This window comes from Pygocentrus nattereri, chromosome 12 (genome assembly GCF_015220715.1).
Source record: "Pygocentrus nattereri isolate fPygNat1 chromosome 12, fPygNat1.pri, whole genome shotgun sequence".
Classification (NCBI taxonomy): domain Eukaryota; kingdom Metazoa; phylum Chordata; class Actinopteri; order Characiformes; family Serrasalmidae; genus Pygocentrus; species Pygocentrus nattereri.
This window is the reverse complement of record NC_051222.1, coordinates 3266131-3290438: the sequence shown is the minus strand read 5'-3', so window position 1 is coordinate 3290438 and position 24308 is coordinate 3266131. Positions and strand designations below refer to the sequence as shown.

The 24308-nt window shown below is 43.8% G+C and overlaps 2 protein-coding genes across 4 annotated transcripts in view; one reads left to right on the top strand and one right to left on the bottom strand.

The window, feature by feature from the left end:
* Positions 1 to 24308, bottom strand: part of LOC108410791 (NACHT, LRR and PYD domains-containing protein 12-like) — a 44241-nt gene that overhangs the window by 1354 nt on the left and 18579 nt on the right. For 2 of the 3 annotated variants that reach the window (XM_017682055.2, XM_037543673.1), the window contains exons 6-8: positions 22047 to 22220; positions 18065 to 18238; positions 17723 to 17763 (exon numbers count right to left, since the gene is read on the bottom strand). In XM_017682055.2, the coding sequence (XP_017537544.1) occupies positions 17723 to 17763; positions 18065 to 18238; positions 22047 to 22220 (389 nt within the window). The remainder of the gene's footprint in view (positions 1 to 17722; positions 17764 to 18064; positions 18239 to 22046; positions 22221 to 24308) is intronic. The other variant, XM_037543674.1, reaches the window with a different exon arrangement.
* On the top strand, positions 5 to 24300 carry LOC119264783. Its single transcript, XM_037543678.1, has 2 exons — positions 5 to 82; positions 22876 to 24300. The coding sequence occupies exon 2, from the start codon at positions 22994 to 22996 to the stop codon at positions 23855 to 23857; it is 864 nt and encodes a 287-aa protein (XP_037399575.1). The 5' UTR covers positions 5 to 82; positions 22876 to 22993; the 3' UTR covers positions 23858 to 24300.

The window sequence follows — 24308 nt, the reverse complement described above, 5'->3', positions numbered from 1 at the left end:
AAATGATGACAGGAGTCAAACAGGAACTACAGTTTCTTCAAGAAACGTCACGCGTCATGACCATCTGGAGACCGACGTCCCGGTAAATAAATATTTGACCCTTTGAAGTCTGTTCCTAATGAGATAAAGCTCAGTGTTGAGTCCTGCTGTGTAGGACTGAGGCTGTTGTGAGGGCTTAATGAGAGACTGGGAAAGGTCTAACATGCTCATCAGTACCTAAGAACTACCTTTAAACCAGTTTTAGACTCTACCAGAGGATTAACACTTACAGTAGGATATCCAGTAATATATGTCTATTGCGCTTACGCTGCTCTGTGTGTCCCTGAAGTGTTCTTTGTTTATAAGGTCTATTCAGGGAGCTGCAGTGAGATTATGGAAGGATTCTTAATATATATTGATGGAGCTCAGTCTTTCAGTATGGTGATGGTCTCACTGTCTCTATAGAAATCAACTCTGTAATCATATCAAACAACTGAAACCTGGACTGACAGGATGATCTAAACCCCAACCTGCAGGCTGAGGAGCTCCCATTTGAACATGGCAGCTGCATTTTGTGTTTACTTGTGTGTCTTTATCTTTATTAAAACTAGTTGGATTATCTGAAACATTTAAATAAGACAAATTAACAAAAATAGAAGAAATCGAGTGGGGGCAAATACTTTTTCACAGCACTGTGAGACAAAAGAGTAACTGGAGATTTCAAATAATGTAAAATGCAGATGTTGCACCACTGCATGGATTAATTCAGTTCCATCAGCAGCGCTGACAGATAAAAATAAATGAAATAATCAATAATCAATCAAATATCTCAGTCGATCCATCGCGTACCAAGATGATCAATACCGGCTAAAATCTGTTTATTTGTAGTCGTTTCCATTTTAATGACGCCTTTAAAACATCCTAATTAAAGTGAATCGTGTTGGAGCTAAACGTCCAGTGCAGTGTCTGTCAGCTGAAATGATCCATGTTGATGCTCCATAGAAACCAGCCGGACTGTAGATCAACTGCTGACGGATTCTCTCAGGGGGCTTATTCGTATTGGGACACAGCCGATTTGGAGTTCACACAGATGATAATAGCCTGATTTATCGTTATTAAATTAAACATGAGCTCTTAATGAGGCTTCATTTCTAATTAATGCAGAATCTGCACTGTGTATAATGATCTTTATTTATTTATTTATTTATTTATTTATTTATTTATTTATTTGTGGTGTCTGATGTATTTTCCCACAGCATACATTCTCTGTACTTCCTGTTTTATATCCCTGTTTTCTCCCCTGATAAACTACCTGTTAATGCACTGGATCTTCTGACTGGTTCTAACTGGTTCCAGATATCTGTGAGCTACGCTGCTTCACACTAAAATATCAGATAAGACCACCCGGAGCAGCAGAGAACAGCAGGAATGATCTTACTAAATTAATCTAATTAAAACATTTGAACTGTAATAATTCTAGATTTGTGATTTGCCCAAATATATTTTGCTGTAACAGACCAGTAACGTTGAGTTAGCTGCTAAAAACAGGCAGTTAAGACCAGCTAATTAAAATATCTAGCCAGTGATTTTTATCATGCAGTTCATTTAGTTAGTCTCGTTTCTGGTCACCGTCGTTTGTGGTCAGTCAGTGGTGTTGATATACCGTATATGGAGCCTGTGTAGTGGAGCACCTTCTGTTTGTGTTTTTCTATGTGGGCTACGTCAGTAATTAGGATGGGAGCAGGCATATATACAAACACCCTGGGGTCCTGGTGGCAGGTTTTGGTTCATTGCTGCTAGGCTAAGTCGATGGGTGTCTTGGTGCCGGCGTTCCGTGTTGCTGGAACTGCGGGTTCAGTCTCGACTACGTTGATCCAAGTAGCCTGGAGAATCAGCAAAGTCAGCACCAACTGCAGCGTCCAGTTTACAGCGCTGGCCTTAGTACCCCAGACTGACTTCAGCGTACACCCTGGGCCAGCTGCTGTTCTCTTAGCACTTTAATTATTCAGTTTTTATGAGTTTTAATTGAGACGCTGCTCTAACTTTTAAAGAAAGTATTTTACTGTCTAAGCTGCCCTCTAGCCTGTGGTCATGCTGTGTGTGCAGACAGGTATTTAGTGTGTTGTGAGCCACTGGCCAGAGTGGGTGCATTGTTTTATTTATTTTAACTACTATTATCTTTCCTTTAGTTACAGTCCAGTCTGCGTGGGGTTAAGTCTAGTCCAGGGAGTTTGGGAGGAATGTTTGGGGATGGACTGCAGTGTTCACTTGAATGGTAGAAGTTTGCAGTGCAGTGAGCTTGGAGTGATTAGCAGGTGTTGCTGGATTGGTGTTTTTTTCCTTTTTCTCTTTTGTTGAATTGATTCACGCGTCATTGAGTAAATGATCTTCCGTCAGTGTCTCAAGGGGCCAAGGCTTGAGTCGCCCCAGTAGTACTGGGAATATTTCAGTACTGGTTGTTTCTATTCTTATGGTTTGTTTATAAACCAAACGGACAGTCGGCGTATGACCTCAGCTTTCTCTATTAAACACTGTATTTTTGTGTTTTCCTGAACCTGCATTTGTTAATTTACTACAGTCAGAGTTCCTCTTTACTCTAGGTATAAACCAGGGGTGGTGTAGTCTGGTGCACCATAACGGGGCCACCACATATTAGTGTAACTGTATTTCTGATTGGACCAAAGTTAAAATATGAGCAATAGCCACCTGTAGCTGTTAGCATAAATGCTAATAGTCTTAGCAACAATGCTAGCTAGTTTACTTTTGGACTCTTTACAAAATGATTAATCTACAAATAGTAGTTGGCTCAATAATATATGTGTAACCCTGATAAATAATTAACAGTAATAAGTTCCAGAATAGTTATTTCCCTTAAATAGTTTATATAATTGTTGCGATAACTATACTCTATTCAGCCTCTGTTAATACATATTTTCCTGCTTTTATTTTGCTTGTTTGTCCCATAGCTCTTGGCATTTGTGGGGTCTGCTGGGAGAAGGGGACGGGGTGAGAGAAAAAAACGGAAGAAAAAAGGGGTGCGAGAGTGCGAAAAAGTTCTAGCTGAGTGGTCTCCGTGGTCAACGGAGCGAAAATATAGCCCTGCAGTTGTGTTTGTCAGCTCGACATCACACAAAACCGTAACTACGCCACTGTACGATGAGTGAAATGACGGTAATGTTCTGTTCTCGCTTGTGTTTTACTGTGTGCAGGTAGAAGTTTAAGTACAGGTACAGGTTAACCCCATCAGGGATAGCACTAAGCCTCGTGGGAATAGCTAACGCGGGACTTGTTCGGTTAGCAAAACCAAGCTTTATATAGTCCAACCAAGTTCAAGACTTCCCCTGTTCAACGGACACTCAGAGCAACCGGTTAGCCAGCGGTTAGCCAGTCCGGCCAGCCGAACCTCCACCAACCCCGTGGAGAACAGTACTGCTAGCTTAGCCACCCCAAGCTAACCCCAGCCGCCCGAGCAGCCCCCCCGCGCTGCTACAGCTGCCGAGAGAGAGAGGGAGAGAGACACTGAGAGAGACAGAGCATTCAGCCGAGTGAGGTTAAGCTACAGACTAAGGTGGAAAGTTTGGTGAGTTTTATTTTAAAATGATTGTTTTGGCTCGAGAGAGCGAAGAGGCCAGTGTAGTTTTGTTTCTAGGCCACCACGCATGCTAGCAACGATTCCGGGCCCGCAACGAGGTACTTTAACCAGTTAAATGCCGGCTTAGGAGTGTGTGTGTGAGAGAGTGTGTGTGTGAGTGGGCCCACTACCAGTTAAGGTTAAAGTGTTGATGTTCCAACAGGTCCAGTACAGTATATCAGGAGGTTAAGAGTTACTATTCTACAACTTGAGGAAGGTTTGGTTTAATATAAGTTGTATTATTTTACTGAGAGCTGAGACGGGGTTAAAACCTTTTTCTATTGTTGGTGTTGTTAATTAATAATGCACTGAATATACTACATCCTGCTAAAATATATACCTAACTATATTATAAGAGAAATTCATAGTTGTTTCATTCATATTCATATCTGCTAATTGGGGTTATATTCAAATACAAGCCAGTTATATCCCATACGGTTTCTTTGTGTTTTATTTAGAGAAGGAGGACTAGTGTGCATACAGCCCTAGTAAAGATTGGAGGCACTGCCATTGTAATTTTAAAGTCTCTAAAGTAGACATATTTCATATTTGACATAAACCTAGTGAACCCAGGGCGCTCTTATAGGTTATTTCAGTCACGTGGGTAAAACGCTTAAAACCTGCTTTAGGAGTGCTACATAAATGGAGGCACCGCTGGGATTTGGGATATAGGGTTAAATTTCTAAAGAAAAAAAAAAACTAGCTTTACATAGACCCCTTGATTAAAATTCTATAAAATTCTAAAGAGCGAAGAAACTAGCTTAGTACCTCAGCCTCATTTTCAAAATATGGATCCCTTGCTTTACTCTCAGTTTCAAGACCACCTAATCAATTGGTGTAGAGGCGAGGAACTGGATATAAACCATGCCATTCTTATTGTGGGAGTCCCTCAAGAGTGTGCTATAGGACAGATAGAGGAAGCAATGAACACTGTCCGATGTTGGGGCCGAGTACAAGTCCGAGGGAGCTCATTTAATGCCAAAACACAAAGCTTGACAGTTCTGTGTGAGTGCAAAGAGAAGATCAATCCCAAGCTTGTCCCCCCAGAGGTCATACCAGAGGATGGATCTGAACGCTGGAAAATCATTATCACCGATGGAGCTTCCATTGAATCTGATGATTTTCTGAAAAAGCTAAATGGTCTGCTAAAGGCTGAAGGGAAAACTTTGGATGACCTTCAAGGGTTGTACTCACAGCCCACTCGACCCCTAAGCTCAACGGAATCCATTGCCCAAACCATGAGTGCGTTATTGAGTCAGAACAGGTCAGTTCCACTTGAAGGTCACAGTTACCGCCGTCTCAGGATGTTTTCCAGGGTCATCCCAACTCCAGCCGGAGAAGAGTCTTTAGAACACTGGCTAGAGCAAGCATATGTGATGGTGGAGGAGTGTGAGTGCTCAGAGAAAGAGAAAAAACGCAGAATTATGGAAAGCGTTAAAGGGCCTGCACTCGAAGTAATACAGTCTGTAAGGTCCGGTGAGCCTGAGGCCAGCCCCAAGACTTACTTGGATGCATTAAATACTGCTTTTGGATCTGCTGAGTCAGCAGAAGATGTGTACTTCTCTTTCAGACTTCTTCAACAAAGATCTGGCGAGAGATTGTCCGACTTCTTGCGACGATTAGAAAAATCGCTGACCAAGGTGGTACAGATGGGTGGCCTTCCTTCACGTGACCGAGACAGAGCCCGTGTAGAGCAGCTTCTATGGGGAGCTGTTGCCTCAGACCTCCTACTTGTTCAGTTGAGGTTGAGGGAAAGAAAGAATAACCCTCCAAGCTTCCTGGAACTCCTTGGCGAAATCAGAGTCGAGGAAGAGTACTTGGTTTTGCGAAGACAAGTTAACACTGCAGTGCGGCCAGTGCAAACTGTCGAAACCACAGAAGCGGATCAGTCAGTTGTTCTAAGCCTGCGAGCAGAGCTCAAAGATGTAAAAGCCCGGCTCAAAGAACTTACAGCATCGTCAAGACGGAGCTCCTCCAAGGAAGAGGAGGTAGGGATGCTTAGTCACCAGGCAGCCCCAGATCCTGAATGTCCTTCAGAGCTAACATGTTTGAGAAAGCAACTGAAGAAGCTCCAGCAGGACATGAACGACATGAAAAAGAAAGAGTCAGGAGCATCCGCTGCAGTTTTACAGGTGGCTACCTCTACTAACTATTCACCAGCAGAAAAGAGACCGCAGCATAACACCTCCGCTGATTACTTCTGCTATAGATGTGGAGAGGATGGCCACATTGCCTCGAAATGCCGTGCTCCAGAGAATGAGAAGAAAGTAATCCAAAAATTGCTTGGTTCCCTTCGTAAGCTTAAAGAGGGGAAAACTGGTAAAGCAGCTGCTGCTGAGTCAGACAGATAACATTGTTCTTCCAAAAGGAGTGCTGTGGAAATTGCAAGTCAAAGAGCAGTTCCCAGTGGACTAATAGGTCCCTCACCCATTGTTCGGATAAAGATCAACGACAAACCATGCAGTGCACTTCTAGATAGTGGATCACAGGTCACTATAATATTTGAGGAGTGGCACCAAAAGCACTTGACAGATGTTCCAATTCAACCAGTGTCTGGCCTAGCTGTGTGGGGTCTTAGTGAGTCCAGCTACCCTTATAAGGGGTACGTGGTGGTGGATGTACAATTACCCAAAGAATTAGTTGGAGTACAAGAAACTATTTCTGTGTTGGCGTTGGTATGCCCAGGGCCGAGGAGTCCAGACCAGACACCAGTAATACTTGGAACAAATGCCAATCTGTTTCAGAGGTTGGCCCAACTCTGTAAGGAGGCCCATGGAGTGGACATAGTCCCTGCTTTAGGCCTGAACAAAGTGTCCACACAGGTTGCCCGGACACATCATAGTGCGGGGTACCGTGGGCAAGATGAGGCAGTGGGTCAGATCATTTGGAAGGGGCCTGAACCACTCTGCATTCCCCCATGTAGCACCGACTGTGTACAATGCAGTGTGAGCATTACCCAACCATCTCAAAAAGGGGTTCTGTTAGTCGAAGCCTTTGACTCACCTGTGCTCCCCCAAGGTCTTTTGATCCAGCCCATGGTCGTCCCTTCATCAGCTATCGTGGCCACTGACATTAACATTGTTCTTGAGAATGAGTCTCTAAAAGAAGTGTTTGTACCAGCAGGGACTGTAGTGGGTCAGTTATATCCTACCGATACAGCTACTCCAGTCATGACCATGACTTCCTCTGTCAAGATCGATCCTGAGCACTTCAAATGTGCAGACTCCCCTATTCCTGAATACTGGAAGAATAGGCTCAAACAGAAGCTGTCTCAAAGGACCAAAGTTTTTTCATTGGAAGAGTGGGATGTCGGACTTGCCCAGGGTGTAGAGCACCGCATCAGATTAAATGACTCTCGTCCTTTTCGAGAGCGTTCACGCCGATTGGCACCAGCAGATATCGATGATGTGCGGCGACATATTCAAGACCTCCTGGCAGCTGGAATTATAAAGGAGTCCAGAAGTCCATATGCCTCGCCAATTGTCATTGCGAGAAAAAAGAACGGGAGTGTCCGTATGTGTATAGACTACCGCACATTAAATAGCCGAACAGTTCCGGATCAGTACACCACCCCACGAGTGGACGACGCTTTGGATTGCCTGACAGGTAGCGAGTGGTTCACAGTGCTCGATCTAAGGAGTGGCTATTACCAGATTCCTGTAGCGGAAGAGGACCAGGAGAAGACCGCATTCATTTGTCTGTTAGGTTTTTACCAATTCCAGAGAATGCCACAAGGTGTCTCCGGGGCCCCCGTGACTTTTCAGCGGCTTATGGAGAAGGTAGTTGGGGATATGAACCTGCTTCAGGTCTTAGTGTACCTTGATGATCTTATTGTCTTTGGAAGGACCCTAGAAGAACATGAGGAAAGGCTCCTCAAGGTGCTGGACCGACTAGAGGAAGCTGGACTTAAGGTCTCATTGGATAAGTGCCAGTTCTGCCAGCCCCGTGTCAAGTATGTGGGTCATATTGTGTCGGCCGAGGGCATAGCCACCGATCCCTCAAAAGTGGAAGCTGTCACCAATTGGCCTCAGCCCTATGATATAAAGTCCTTAAGGTCATTCCTGGGGTTCTGCGGGTACTATCACCGCTTTATCGCCAATTACTCCTCCATTGTTAAGCCCCTGACTGACCTAACACGAGGCTATGCTCCTTTAAGAAAAGAAAGTAAGTCCAACAAGGGAAGCAACCTCAAGTATTTCAAGGAATCGGAACCGTTTGGACAGAGATGGACGGAAGCATGCACAAAGGTAGCTGAGCAAATCAAACAGTGTCTTACACAGGCCCCTGTATTGGCCTTTGCAGACCCAGACAAGCCATTCATTCTTCATGTCGACGCTAGCCTAAATGGCCTTGGAGCCGTACTGAATCAAGAACATTCAGAGGGGCTGCGAACAGTCGCTTTCGCCAGCCGAGGACTAAGCAATGCTGAGAGGAATTATCACATTCACCAGTTAGAATTTTTATCGCTGAAATGGGCCGTCATGGATAAGTTCCATGATTACTTGTATGGTGCCCGTTTCACAGTGAGGACTGATAATAATCCCCTCACCTATGTTTTGACTACAGCGAAGCTGAACGCTACGGGTCATAGGTGGCTTGCAGCCCTCACAACCTATGATTTCGACATTGAATACAGACCTGGAAAGATTAACACAGACGCTGACCTGCTATCCAGATGTACTCTGGGGGATAGCACAAATGTAGAGTGGAAAAGCATATCACTTCCGGGGATAAAAGCAATCTGCAATGGAATTCGTGTCCAAGACTCGAACGACACGCCTTTCCGGTTGGCTGAACAGCTATGCGCCCCTGCAGAAGCCATCCCTACAGCTTATGCTTTCCCCATTTCATTGAAAGGAGATCAGATGGAGCTGTTAAGTAGAGAAGATATTGAGGTTGCCCAGGAAAGTGACATGGTCATAAGAGCTGCGAAGCAGGCCCTCAACACTAGCAACTGGCCCTCAGAACTGACTCCTGAGCTAGGTCTGATGAAACGGGAAGCAGACAAGTTGGTGACCAAAGATGGGTTGCTGTATCGAGTAAAGAAACGACCATCTGGGGCAGATGCCTACCAGCTTGTTCTACCGCAGAGATACAGACAGAAAGTGATGATTGCACTGCATGATGATATGGGGCACTTAGGGGTTGAGCGAGCCCTCGAGCACATCAGAAATAGATTTTATTGGCCGAAAATGGCACATGAAGTTGAACAGTATGTGAAGAACTGTGGTGAGTGCCTTGTGCGCAAGAGCAATAGTCCGCGAGCAGCACCACTCCACCAAATCACAAGCAGTGGTCCCATGGACCTTGTATGCATGGATTTCCTCTCTTTAGAAGCCGATTCCCGTGGTTTCACTAGTATCCTGGTGGTGACAGATCACTTCAGCCGGTATGCACAGGCGTTTCCCACAAAGAATCAGAAGGCGATCACAGTAGCTAAAATCCTAGTGGAAAAGTACTTTGTTCACTATGGGCTGCCTGCTCGCATCCACTCCGACCAAGGTCGGGATTTTGAGAGCCAACTCATTCAAGAACTTCTGAAACTGTTAGGGGTGAGAAAGTCGAGGACCACGCCCTACCACCCGCAAGGTGACCCGCAGCCAGAGCGCTTCAATCGTCGATGCTTGGGACATTACCAACTTCCCAGAAGCGTCAGTGGAGTCAGCATGTTGCTAGTCTGGTCCACGCCTACAACAGCACTAAGAACAATGCAACGGCGTATTCGCCTTACTTCCTGATGTTTGGCAGAGAGGCTCGTTTGCCAGTGGATGTCTGGTTTGGCAGTTCTCTGGCGGATGATAATGAGGTCACACATTCCCAGTATGTAAAGAAGCTGAGACAGGACTCAGAGAGTGCCTACCAATTGGCAGCTGAAGCTGCGGACAAGAGCCATCAGAGGAACAAAAGGTTGTATGACAAGTTGGTTCGCTTCCAGGCCCTTGACCGTGGTGACAGAGTCCTTCTCAAAAATCTTGGACTGAAGGGGAAACACAAATTGCAAAGTCGCTGGAATCCAGTGCCATACGTAGTGATTGGGAAGATGCCAAACCTCCCTGTCTATCAGGTGAAACCCGAGAAAGGCATAGGAAGCGTGAAAACCATCCACAGAGACCACCTCCTGCCTATAGGGCAGCTGGTGAGGTTACCCTCTACCGCTGATGATGAGCCAGCGCAAGCGAAGAGACCTGGACCGAAAGCCCATGAGTCTAGTCATCCCAGTACGGCTCGCACACGGACAAGAAAAGGCAAAGACCTCCTCTATTCAACTAGTGACTCTGAAAGTGAGGAAGACCATGAGATCTATTATGCCATTAACATGGATCTCCTGACTGGCAAGAGCAAAGAGGACACACCCAGCTACGAGGTAGCTCATGATGGTGAGGAGCAAAGGAATGGTGCTTATGAGCAAGATGGTGAGCTTGTGGGTGACCAAGAGGTCAACAATGGCCGTTTGATGCAGCTGGAACCAGATCCTGATACAGAGGGCGAAGGCAGTTGTCACGTAAGTGAAGACATTGTCCTAAGTTCTTGCTCTCCGGTTCCCCCAGATGTCATTCAGCCAGCCACTGTTCATAACCAAGAAAGCTCCCAGCAGAGCGCAAGCTCAAGCAAGGAAGCCAAGTCCAGCGAAGAAGAGAGTCCTACTCTAGGAAAGAGACAAGTCAAACCTATTATTCGACTTACCTATGACGAACCTGGCAGATCTAGAGGCCAGCCTCTCACAATAGTCCATAGGGGGGTAGTCATTAGGTTTGAGGGGCTAGAAGTCTAACATGCCCAAGACACTATTTCGCTAATGTAAGGTTAGGTCGTATGGGGACATCCTGACCATTAGTGGGGGGAGGGTGTAACCCTGATAAATAATTAACAGTAATAAGTTCCAGAATAGTTATTTCCCTTAAATAGTTTATATAATTGTTGCGATAACTATACTCTATTCAGCCTCTGTTAATACATATTTTCCTGCTTTTATTTTGCTTGTTTGTCCCATAGCTCTCGGCATTTGTGGGGTCTGCTGGGAGAAGGGGGCGGGGTGAGAGAAAAAAACGGAAGAAAAAAGGGGTGCGAGAGTGCGAAAAAGTTCTAGCTGAGTGGTCTCCGTGGTCAACGGAGCGAAAATATAGCCCTGCAGTTGTGTTTGTCAGCTCGACATCACACAAAACCGTAACTACGCCACTGTACGATGAGTGAAATGACGGTAATGTTCTGTTATTGCTTGTGTTTTACTGCGTGCAGGTAGAAGTTTAAGTGTCATTGAGGTACAGGTTAACCCCATCAGGGATAGCACTAAGCCTCGTGGGAATAGCTAACGCGGGACTTGTTTGGTTAGCAAAACCAAGCTTTATATAGTCCAACCAAGTTCAAGACTTCCCCTGTTCAACGGATACTCAGGACAACCGGTTAGCCAGCGGTTAGCCAGTCCGGCCAGCCGAACCTCCACCAGCCCCAGCCGCCCGAGCAGCCCCCCCGCGCTGCTACAGCTGCCGAGAGAGAGAGAGAGAGAGGGAGAGAGACACTGAGAGAGACAGAGCATTCAGCCGAGTGAGGTTAAGCTACAGACTAAGGTGGAAAGTTTGGTGAGTTTTATTTTAAAACGATTGTTTTGGCTCGAGAGAGCGAAGAGGCCAGTGTAGTTTTGTTTCTAGGCCACCACGCACGCTAGCAACGATTCCGGGCCCGCAACGAGGTACTTTAACCAGTTAAATGCCGGCTTAGGAGTGTGTGTGTGAGAGAGTGTGTGTGTGAGTGGGCCCACTACCAGTTAAGGTTAAAGTGTTGATGTTCCAACAGGTCCAGTACAGTATATCAGGAGGTTAAGAGTTACTATTCTACAACTTGAGGAAGGTTTGGTTTAATATAAGTTGTATTATTTTACTGAGAGCTGAGACGGGGTTAAAACCTTTTTCTATTGTTGGTGTTGTTAATTAATAATGCACTGAATATACTACATCCTGCTAAAATATATACCTAACTATATTATAAGAGAAATTCATAGTTGTTTCATTCATATTCATATCTGCTAATTGGGGTTATATTCAAATACAAGCCAGTTATATCCCATACGGTTTCTTTGTGTTTTATTTAGAGAAGGAGGACTAGTGTGCATACAACCCTAGTAAAGATTGGAGGCACCGCCATTGTAATTTTAAAGTCTCTAAAGTAGACATATTTCATATTTGACATAAACCTAGTGAACCCAGGGCGCTCTTATAAGTTATTTCAGTCACGTGGGTAAAACGCTTAAAACCTGCTTTAGGAGCGCTACATATGGCTGTAGTTTATATTCTGGGGCGGTCTGTGAACGTGTAATAGAGCAAACATGAAGCTGAAGTTGGGTTCTTCTTCACCAGCTTCTCCTTCAAATTTTCCATTCCACCTTAAACGACACCACAGTTACATTCTGACGCCTGTGTAAATGTGCATCATTTAAGGTGGCGTGGAACATCTGGACAAGAAGCCACCATCAGCTGATTGTTCTCGTGTTCTTCGTGTTTCTCTAGTGTAAATGATGATCTGTTGTTTATCTCCATGTTTAGGTATAAAGGGAATAAACACATTGCTGCTGTTGAGTCTGGTGCAGCTGGCTAGCGGTAACGGCAGCAACCAGACAAGCAGCACGGCAGGAAGGAGTGATGCTGTAAACACGACCGTGCAGAGCTTCATTTGTAGAAGGCTGTGTCTCTTAATCCAGCTCCCCAGAGCACCTGATCCAGCTAATGAAGGGCTCCATAATCAGCTAATGAGCTGGATCAGGGCTGTTCTCTTCAGGAATACCTGAAACTGTACAGAGCTTCCCAGGTTGGGAATATGTGTGATGTCACACCAGGTGATGTGGTTGTAGCCTAAGACTTTAAAAATGCTCTGATCTCAACAGAACGGTTTACTGGCTCTTAAAGCACATCCATCAACATTACTTTAGAAATGACTGTGACTTCTTATTTACATTTAAATAAAAACCCTGTTGGAGTTTTGGAAAAATAATGTCCCAGCTGCCTGTTTTCCTGCCTAACGTTACCTTTATAAACACATGGTAAAGTATGGAAGACTGAAATTATTCATTTGACTGTTGCTGACTAAGCAGGTCAATAACCAACAACATGTTCATGCAGTTTGATGATGCGGCGGAGATTCACCCCGATCAGTGATGCCCTGCAGCACATCACAACATCCAGACTAAACAGAGGAACTGGAGACAGAATTCCTCAGTTTTCAGAAAGGTGTCTGTATCCAAATGGGGTTAAATCATGTTATGGCAGTGAACAGTGGCATGTTTTCCATATTCATCAGACACTATTCACACAGTTCAATTAGGACTGGATGACTGGAGTTAGAATCTATATGATGTTAAACGGCCTGGAGGGTCTTCACTGGCAGGGGCTCCAGTAAAAACATCATTGAAGCTGTTAGACAGTCAGAATACAGTCTGACTCAGCACAGCAATGTGGTCCTGGTCTCAGTTCGGTGATGAAAACAGACAAGCAGCTAAATGCTGTGACTACACATACAAACACAGTTGGGACTGTGAGACTGTCAGAACTGATCGTCCTGTTTTTACAGCGGTAAAGTGTTTCACTCTGTTTTACTTTAAAATGTTTAGAAACTAAAGAAACAATTCACTGAAAAATCACATTCATCCAGTATCCCCCTCACAAGTCTCACGAGCCAAAACCTGTTTGGTGTCTGAAGTTTGCTTCTTTAGCTTTAGCACTGGAGCTACGAGGCTAATTTAACCTGTTAGCTACATTAGCTTTGTAGCTCTAATACTAAAACTAAAAGCAGAGTTCAGACACCAAACCTGTCTCGGCTCCTAAGCTGTGTAGATGTTCTTCTGCTGTATAAAGGAGCGTTCAGCCTCTTAAACTCTCTCAAGCTCACGTTTCATTACGTCTGTGAAGCACTGGGACTGAAAACTTCTTCTCTAGTCTGAACAATAAGCTCCACATTATCAGTCCGCACGTTTAAGAGCACCATATGTTATCACAGCTGACCAATTAGTAGCAAGGAGGTCTTCTCTCTAGTCACTCATCCAACCAGGATGGGCGGTGGGCTTTGGCTGTTTTCACCTGGAGCTGAACACACTTTACACACAGACCACCAGACTGAACGTGAGAAACTCTTATTCTGGCTTCTTTCTCTTTCTGTTTGCTTTAATGGGGTCTAGAATTGATGCTGCAAAGCAGGATGAGTCTTTAGGAGGACTGGTCAGTGATGACCAAACAAAGGAATGAATATATGCAGATGATTCACCACACTTGTGTTTGTGGGTCAGGACAGTCAACCAGGTGAGGAGATGACGTGTGACTCAGGTTTGTAAAATAAAGGTTTTTATCCTCAAATTACTGTCAGAGGCGTTTTTGAGCTTTAAGTCCTGAACGTCATCTTCAGTGTTACAAATGAAGTGATATGTTTATATGATATGATTAAGTTAAATGGAAATGTTTAGCCACACAACAGTTTCTAGAATTTATAGAGAATTTTAAGATTTTCTTTACAGCTGTAGCTTCATAACATTAGCACTAACTCTTACAGGAGCTACAGAAATGGAGCATAAAGGTCTTGGATTAAACATCTGAATGTCGTGTTGTTTTAGAAACATATATATACAGTTAGGCTGATACTTTAACTCACTGATCTGCGTATTCCAGCACATTATGGAAGTTACTGTATACTGAGCAGGTGATCATTCTTAGGATTGGTTATTTTTGCTCCTGAGTTAATGCTGTGCAGGCCATGGAGTCTCCTGGTAGTCTTTGTAATGCTTGTGCTAAACCTTCAAAAATAAACTGGCTTTACAAAATAATCCCTGTAGACATTCACACACCAGCCACTTCAGTAAGCCCACTTACTTGTTTCTACACTCTGTCCGTTTTATCAGCTCCACTGACCGTATAGTTTCACTCTGTAGCTCTACAGTTACAGACTGTAGTCCATCTGCTTCTCTGATACTTTGTTTTCCTGTTCCTCAGTGGTCAGGACCCCCATGGACCCTCACAGAGCAGGTACTAACACTGCAGTAACACTGACATGGTTGTGGTGTGTTAGTGTGTGTTGCGCTGGTCTGAGTGGATCAGACACAGCAGTGCTGCTGGAGTTTTTAACACCTTAGTGTCGCTGCTGGACTGAGAATAGTCCACCAACCCAAAATATCCAGCCAATAGCGTCCTGTGGGCAGTGTCCTGTGGGCAGTGTCCTGTGGGCAGTGTCCTGTGGGCAGCGTCCTGTGACCACTGATGAAGGACTAGAGGATGACCAACACAAACTGTGCAGCAGCAGATGAGCTGTCGTCTCTGACTTTACATCTACAAGGTGGACTGACAAGGTAGGAGTGTCTAATAGAGTGGACAGTGAGTGGACACAGTGTTTAAAAACTCCAGCAGCACTACTGTCTCTGCTCCACTCGCACCAGCACAACACACAGTAACACACATCACTACATCAGTGTTACTGCAGTGCTGAGGGTGATCCACCACCCAAGTAGTACCTGCTCTGTGGTGGTCCTGTGGGGGTCCTGACCACTGAAGAACTGGCTAATTCTAGAAGTCTGTAATTAGTCTTACCACATTCTACAGAGTGCACCTATATGGTAAGATGAACTGATAAAATGGACAGTGAGTGTAGAAACGAGGAGAAGGGCTGAATGAAGTGGTCAGTTTGTGTACATGTGGTGTAAAATATAGAAAATATCAGTTTAAACAATTTAAAGGACAAAAAGTCTGTGAAGCACTAGATGAGCCAACACTGGAGTCAGACAGTGCAGCGTTATATGAGGATGAGGTTGAGGATGTAGGTGTTACAGAGGAATTGAAGGTCATTGTGTGTCATTGATGTGAGAGGGTGTTTGTATGTTTGGGGGCTTGTATGGGGGGCTGCTTAGGGTGAAATACACCACTGACACACACACGCCAGTGAAACACCAACACCACTGTAATAGACACACACACACACACGCCACTGTAACACACACACTACTAAAACACACAAACACACCACTGACACACACACGCCAGTGAAACGCCAACACCACTGTAACACACACACACTACTAAAACACACAAACACCACTGACACACACACACCACTGAAACACCAACACCATTGTAACACACACACTACTAAAACACACACACACACTGAAACATTCACACTCACGACTGACATCCTCCTTGGAAGTCATTTGACTGTAACAGGAAGGCAGAGTTTTACAAAATAAGCACACAGTCAGCAGCACAACGATGAAGAGTTTCTGGATGAACTCTGTTCAGCCTCTTTTAAGGAAGAACAAACAAACTGCTCTATCAGTTAAATTACCCCTTTCTTTTTACAGATTTTTAGAATTAAGCTCAGTTTTGAAAACAGGACTCATTTTGTTCAAACACTACACACAGTTCACACAGTCACACACAAGCAGGAGAACACCTCAGATCTTCTGCAAAATGAAACACTTCATTCAGAGCTGTACAGTAACTCATATAAACCCTATTTAGCCATCATACAGCGTATACAGAGTTCATACGATCTGATTCTGTTTCACCTGGTTACACACTACTGTGCTCGATCTAAAACACCTTTAAATCACTGCTTTTCTAACAATACAGGGTGATTCAGAAAGATTCATCCCATTTTAAAATGATTTATTTCACTTGTAAATCTGAACCTCCTCCAGCTGTACGGAAAACATCATCACAGTCAAATTCATCCCATACAGGATTGAACAGGTCGGGTGTCGCTGCACTCACGGCTCTTTCAGTGGGATTTCAGAGATCATCCAGTGCTGTGGAACCAACACAGAACGCTCTGAGATGTTGGATCTTCACTGCCCAGGAAAATCACACTGCACAGTTATGACTGATTCAGTCTTATTGACGTGGAGAACGCAGAACACTTTCTGCTCAGGGTCTCATCTCCTCTCAGACTGAAGGGAGCCCCTCTACCACTGACAGTCAGAAACTCTATGACCCCCTCTTTCATTTTGGATTGTGACTGGTTCCTATAGGAGACTCACAGTGGTGAAAATATGGAGCTTTGAAATCTGATGAATCTTGTTGAATCACTTTGTACTGTCTGGGTTTGATTTAATTCAGAGATGCTGTTAAAGTACATGAACAACCAAACACAACACTCATGACTAGTACTGCATATTGACGAAAATGTTTATTCCTCTCCACACTGTAACATCAGTCAATGAACTTATAGTTGAGGTGAGTTTCACTAACTGTTATTTCTAATTTCAGTCTGTAAGCAATCGTAAAAAGCTAATGAGCCTTTCAGCATTGCTGGCAGTAGAGAGGATGTTTTCAGTTTTTTCTCCTGCATCCTACACTGTGTAGAACCATACAAGATGCCCTTCTAGACAGAATCTTCACTGAACTGGAAGACCACACAAAACCATTCATTCCATCATAACGGTAGTTGAGTGTGGAGAAGAGCCTGCAGTGAGATAATGTACAACTCCACTGGAGTCACTATATCAGCATCTAACTCTGCTTTTAAAACAGTTTGAAGGCCAAAGACCGCATCCCCAATTGCTCCCCGGGCGCCGTGGATAGGGCTGCCCTCTGCTCCGGGCAAGTGCTCACTGCCCCCTAGTGTGTGTGTGCTCACTAGTGTGTGTATGTGGTGTTTCACTTCACGGATGGGTTAAATGCGGAGGTGAAATTTTCCCGTTTGTGGGACTAATAAGGGTCACTTAATCTAATCTTTAATCAGAACTATGGGCTGCGGGGATTTGTTGTTGGGACTATGAGAATATTCCCAACAGAAAATCCTGATTGCTCATTGTTTTAATGAATTTTCATAAAGGATTAATTATCTTATTTTTTTTCAGAAACCCTTTTCTTTGAGCTGCTGAGCTTATTTTGTAAAACTCTTCCTGTCACAGTGAAATGATTTCCAGACACCAGTGACTGTAGCTTCTGTACAATCACACACACACACGTTTCATAGGTGTGTGTATGTGCAAGTATTTCAGTGACGTGTGTGATTGTTTCAGTGGTTTGTGTAAGCAGTGTGAGAATGTGCAGTTGTTTTAGTGTATTTTACCAAAAACAGACCCATATATTGTTAGTTTCCCTGTGTGTGTGTGTGTGTGTGTGTGTGTGTGTGTATACTTACATTCCTTTGGTCTGATTCTCATCTCACCATCATGTTCCACTCTAAAGAAGACAAACACAGATCAGTGAGAGACGTTCACTGCAAAACTATTTCTCTCACTCTGTGTGTGTGTGTGTGTGTGTGTGTGTGTGTGTGTATAATGTCTTTGTTTCTTCCTTTGCCACATTCTATCTCTCTCGCTTTATCTCACTCTTGGTTACTCGCAGGTAATTTTTAAAATTTTAAAGTTTCTTTTTCTGTCTCTCATGAATGCACTCACACACTCTTACACACACACACTTATACACACACACTCTCTCTCTCACACACACTCCACTCACTCTCTCTCAAACACACACACACCTGAGTGTTTTGAGTGAGCAGTGTGGATCCTCTTGTCTAGCAGAGAGCAGTTTCACTCCTGACTCTCCTAAGAGATTATAGCTCAGATCCAGTTCTTTCAGGTATGAGGGGTTTGAACTCAGAGCTGAAGCCAGAGAAGAACAGCCTTCCTTCCTGACCATGCATCCTGATAATCTGCAGACAGCAGAAAAAGAGAGAAACAGACTGAGAGAGAGAATGCACAGAACCTAGTAGACATTTAAATAAAAAAAAACATAAAAGATGGAAATAAAAAGACTACTTTTAAAAGTTTAAAGTTTCAATTTAAAGACTACACATTTCTTTACTATTTAATTGGGTCATCTAATACTCGATTAGCTAAGCCTTTCACAGTAACGGAAATTTTGACCAGGGATCCCCAAACTTTTGACTGCCACTGTAATTGCAAAGTAGTAATTTTAATATGCTAATTTTGTATCAATTTAATTGAGGCTTTATTCATGTTACAACCCAAAAAATCACTAAGAATATATTTTTTAATGTTTACCTCTTATTAATAAAAACGCACTTGATTTAAAAATCTGTACATGTTGATTTCAGGGAGTGTATTAGTGTCACTCATAGCTCTGACATCCATCTTTAGCTGTTTTTGATTTTCATACTTTTGGTTGCTCAGCCTATTTTTTCTGCATGGTTTGAGTAAAATTCATTGGATCTGGTGGTTATTATTGTATGAAAGAAGTTAATGACTGTTGACCAGGTCAAGTCAAATTTAATAGATTTACTACAGAAGGAGGCTGAAAGAAGATTCAGTGATAGAGAATCAATGAGTGATACTATTTCTCCTTGATTGCTAGTTCATCAGAATTGTTGTTTTGGTGATTGTTAGCATTTTAACAATTATTCTGCTGTTTTCATAAGGATATTTCTGTTGGTATGTCTCCTAATAGAGTGATAGAAATAGTAAAATGGGCTGAAACAATGGCGTCATTACTTAAACACTATCGTCGTTAACTGCTTAGACCAGGCAGGGAGAGCAGAGAATCCCAGACGACCCTGTCACCTGCAATATCTTCCAGCTCATTCCCAGGGACCCCAAGCCACTCCCAGGCCTACTTGGAGATATAATACCTCCAGCAGGTCCTAAGACAACCCTGGGTTCTTATCCCGGCAGGCCGTGCCTGGTACACCCCCACCGGCAGGCATCCAGGTGGCATTCGAATCAGATGCCCGAACCATCTTAGCTGGTTCTTCTTAATGCAGAGGAGCAGCAGCTCTACTCCGAGCTCTTCCTGGATGGCCGAGCTCATGGCTCAGCTCCCTCTTCACCAGTACAGTCCAGTACAGTGACCGCATTACTGCTGGCGCTTGTCCCAGCCTACTGCCGATCTCACGATCCCTCTTCCCATCACTTGTGAACAAGACCTTGAGACACTTAAACTCCTCCACCTGGGGCAAGTCCTTTCCCCTTACATGGAGTGACCATGCCATCCTTTTCTGGGCTAAGACCATGGAGGTGCTGATCCACATACCATCCACTTCACACTCAGCTGCAAACCGCTCCAGTGAGTGCTGGAGGCATCCATGTGATTCAGCCAAAAGACAACAACATCTTCAAATAGCAGAGACACCACCCTCCAGCCTTCACACATAATGCCCTCCTGACCTCGGCTACGCCTTAACACCCTGTCCACGAATATCATGAACAGGAGTGGAGACAGGGCACAACCCTGCCAACGCTAGGGTGAAAAGCTGGTCTGTTGTTCCATGGCCGGGATGGAAACCACATTTTTCCTCCTCAATCTGAGGTTCAATTATCGGTCGAAGTCTCCTTTCCAGCACCTTGGCATAGACTTTCCCAGGAAGGCTGAGCAGTGTGATATCCTGATAGTTGGCACACACCCTTCGGTCCCCTTTGTTAAAAATGGGGACCACCAAACCCCAGAGGCGCATTAGCCACAACAGCCCCACAATATCCAGAGCCTTAAGCATCTGCAGACGAATCTCATCCACCCCTGGTGCCTTGCCACCAAAGAGCTTGCCAACTACTTCAGTGATCTCCACCAGGGAAATGGAGCTTGACAAGCCAGAGGCCTCCGGACCTGACTCCCGTGATGGAGGCATGTCTCCTGGATTAAGGAGCTCTTCAAAGTGCTCCTTCCACCGACTGATAATATTTTCACAGAGTTTCTCCAACCTTGCCAAATTCAGCTTGGGCACAGCCACCCTGACCACTCCTGAGTCACCGGACAGTTGTCCAGAACCTCCTTGAAGCCAACCGAAAGTCTTGTTCCACACCCTAGATTTTGCTTCTGCCACCATTGTGGCTGCCACCTTTTTCACCTGTCTGTACCTATTTGCTGAGTCAGGAGTCCTTCAGGCCTTAATCAAACATTTGTTGGCAGAAGTGTATGACTGGTGTGTAGACCCGTACCTTTTAACAAACTAGAGTGGAAATGGCGACAAACCTAGCTGGAAGTGTTCTACTCTGCCTGGAAGGACAGCTTTATAGAAATGCTCTCACTAAAGCTCACTCAGCATATCTGGACTCACTGATTGAGAATAATAAATATAATCCTAGAGTTCTGTTTAGTGTGATTTCCAGAATCACAAAAAATCAGGCAGGTACTGAACCACAAATTTCTTTAATAATAAAACTGAAAATATTAGACAACAAATTCAACCCACAGTATTAAATCTAACTTAGCTGTCATCTGAGGTGGCTGATATAAAACAAAATACAGTTGTAGAAGAAAGGCTGGAAACTTTTTACCCTCTCTCACAGCTAAAACAAGAGAAGATTATCTCCTCAAATCTCAAATCTTACATAACAGAACATTATCAGTTCGTCAGTGTAAACAATTTATCTTCCAATTTTTAAAAAGTAAGATTTGGAGTTCTGCAAGGCTCTATTTTAGGACCATATTTACATTATACATGTTACCGTTAGGCACAGATATAAGTAACCATGGCATTAACTTACATTTTTACGCAAACGATATACAATTGCACATATCAACCAAACCTGATGACAAATACAGATTAAAGAAAATAGAGGACTGTGTAAAAGACGTCCTCTACTTGATCTACAAACACAACTGTGACTGACTACAAAAATTAGATGTATTTCTTATTTTATTGTTTTTTTTAATGCCAGAAGGTTGGAATTTTGAAAAAAAAAAGTTTTGTGGCATTTCTCTGTGATTAATTTTTTTTTTTACAAAATTAAACAATTGAAATAATTTCCTCCAAGAGTGGTGATTCCATCATTTTTGGCAGGGGTTGTAACGCAGGGGAGCGATGATGAGGCAGACGTGTACATTAAGAGAAGCAAGATTTATTAGAGGCAAATCCATAATCAGGATCTAAACAGTCCAGGGTCAAAGAGCCAACACGGACCCGCAACTAACAAGGCAAAACACAGGGCTTAAATACAAGAACAACGAGGGTTAACAAGACACAGGTGAGAACAATCAAGGGCAGAGTCTAGAAACAAGTCGGCAGAACAGGGAAGAATAAAAACAAGGAGGCATATGGACAAGACCAGAGGTAAATAAAATCACATGGAGGTCTGAGAGGGGCCAATCGTGACACATATCCCTAAATTCCTTAACTGATAGATGGAAATTAAGTGGCAGCAGTTCTGTCGAAGGCCGGTGAGATGGGAATTTTTTTACCAGTTAAAACAAATGTTAAAACAAAAAAAACTTGATTGATTGATCTCTCAAAATGGTCCCTAAACAATTTTCTCAGATTAAGTACTTTACTATTAAAACTCCATTTAGGCACTGATCCCCTTACCACTGCTATAAAGAGAAAACAAGTTTTGCTAGAATGGAGGATTTGACATTGAACTCTGAATGACATCCCGGCAACTGAATAAAGACATTTAGAAATATCAGTGGAATCCCCCTTAAATACATTCAGACCCACATGCTGTTGTTGACATAAGCAAACAACATCAAGCTTTAACATTCCACTCCAAAATGAAGAGAAAGCTGACCTGAGAATCTCCAGTTTACAGTGTGAGCTCTTCAGTCCAGCAGACAGCAGCTCCACTCCTGAATCATGAAGCTCATTGTTACTGATGTCCAGCTCTTTTAGGGAGGAGGTTTCTGTTTGTAAAACTGATCCCAGATTTTCACAAGACTTTCCTCCAAAATGACACAAAGCTAGTCTGCAAAAAGAGAGCATTACACATCTTTTACTGTATGATTTCCCAATAACAGCTACAGTGTTCAGATATTTTTATATTACTATGAAACAAAGATATAGTAGCGTTCAAAAACCACTACTAAATAAATAAATATACACACATATAATATGTAGAAAGAGAGAAGGATTAGTTCATTCTGTTTGACCATATCGAATGTTTTACCTTTTACTTTATTCATTATTTTTAGGGATTTTTTTTTGGAAATATACATATGCTTATTACAGACATAATGTCTGCAACACGTCCCAAAAACAGATACAAAAGCCTGTTTATCACTGCATTAAATCGCCTTTTCATTCAACAGCACTTAATACCTTTGTTTGAAGACACAGACTGAACCAGTTGTAAAAGCACAATTTCTTGCCATTTCTCAGGTATACAAGTCTGTACCTGCACAACCATGTGGGGGCTTCGCTGTCATACAGTGCACTTCATAACATTAATTTTTAATGATGAGCAGGTCAGTCTAGCACCTACACTCTGATGCACTCCTGCTTTTGTAATACGTGCAGTGTGAGTCTTGGCTTTGTCTTCATGAAATCAGCATGGATGTTCTTGAAAAAGATGCATGTACAAAGCAGTGTATGTTGCTCCTAAATGTCTGTATATCTTTCAGAGATGTCGCATGGAGACACACGAGTGGCTGACAGAGACGGCAAAAGACGGCACAGTGTGGCGTGAAGAGCAGATTGGAAGACATCTGCATCACAGCCCAATTGAATGCAATCCCATGGATGGAGAGCCAACTGCTTTTGCCAGAAGAAAAGTGTCGAGTCGCTTACAGAGTTTCCCTCTGTTTCATCTCTCTGCAAATGCTTCGGACCATACAGGAGTGGACTGTCCAGCATGCACGCCAGACACAGCATGGAACCTGGTTCATGGACCTCCCTGAACTAATGGCGTTCATTGCAATCCTCATCCTGCGAGGGATTGTCCGCCTTCCAGCGGTGCATGACGCATGGTCTGCAACACTGGGAGTACCCTCCATCTTGCTGATTATGGCTCGAAACCGCTTCCAGGACATCATGCGGCACCTACGCTTCGATGACAAGGACACACGCATTGAACGAGTTGCAAATGACCGGTTTGCTGCAGTCTCTGATGTTTGGGGGTCTTTCGTTGCCAACTGCATTGCTTCATACAACCCAGGAAGGCATATCACCATAGATGAGCAACTTTTTCCAACCAAGACCCGTTGCTGTTTTCTGCAGTACATTGCAACAAAACCTGACAAGTTTGGCATAAAGTTCTGGGTGGCATGTGACCTGAAATCCAAGTATGTATGCAACATCATCCCATATCTTGGCAAAGACTCCAGTCGTCCCACGGGGGAAAAACTATCGGAATATGTGGTGATGAAGCTAATGGAACCATTTATGGACAAAGGAAGAACCGTAACCACAGACAATTTTTTCACCTCATTGTCACTAGCAAGACGATTGCTCGGCTGGAAGACCACCCTCCTTGGCACTGTAAACAAGATTCGCCGTGAGCTTCCAGACTCTGCCAAAAAGACTTTGGACCATGAGGAATTCAGTACACAGGTGTTTTCAGCCTCTGGTGCCACACTGACCGTTTACGCGCCCAAACGGAAGTAGCATGCACAGTATGGTGGAGACTGGGGACACCCGAAAAAAAAAAGCCTAACACAGTCACCGACTACAACAGCTTAAAATGTGGTGTGGATGTCATGGACCAGATGGTGCGAAAGTACACTGTACGTTCAGGAACACGGCGTTGGCCAGTCGCTGGTGTTTTATAACTTAATTGACATTTCAGCACTGAATGCACATGTGCTTTTTCAGGCATGCACTGGGGTCAAAGAGAGACGGTCGGACTTCTTGGTGAAGCTTGCAGAAGAGCTTGCACAGTCTCATATGGCAGCCAAGGAGGTGCATAAGGAAAACCTTCAGCAGCAACCACCACAGGGAAAAGGGCATTGTGCCAGGTTAAGTGTTGCTGCAAGAATAACCATGCCACTAAGCATTGCGTTTCTTGTAACAGGTTCACATGTGGCAAATGCAGAAAGGAGATGTTGTGGCAGTGCCA

Coding starts and splice junctions, on each gene's coding strand:
- LOC119264783 (XM_037543678.1), top strand. CDS start 22,994: ATGGAGAGCCAACTGCTTTTGCCAGAAGAAAAGTGTCGAGTCGCTTAC.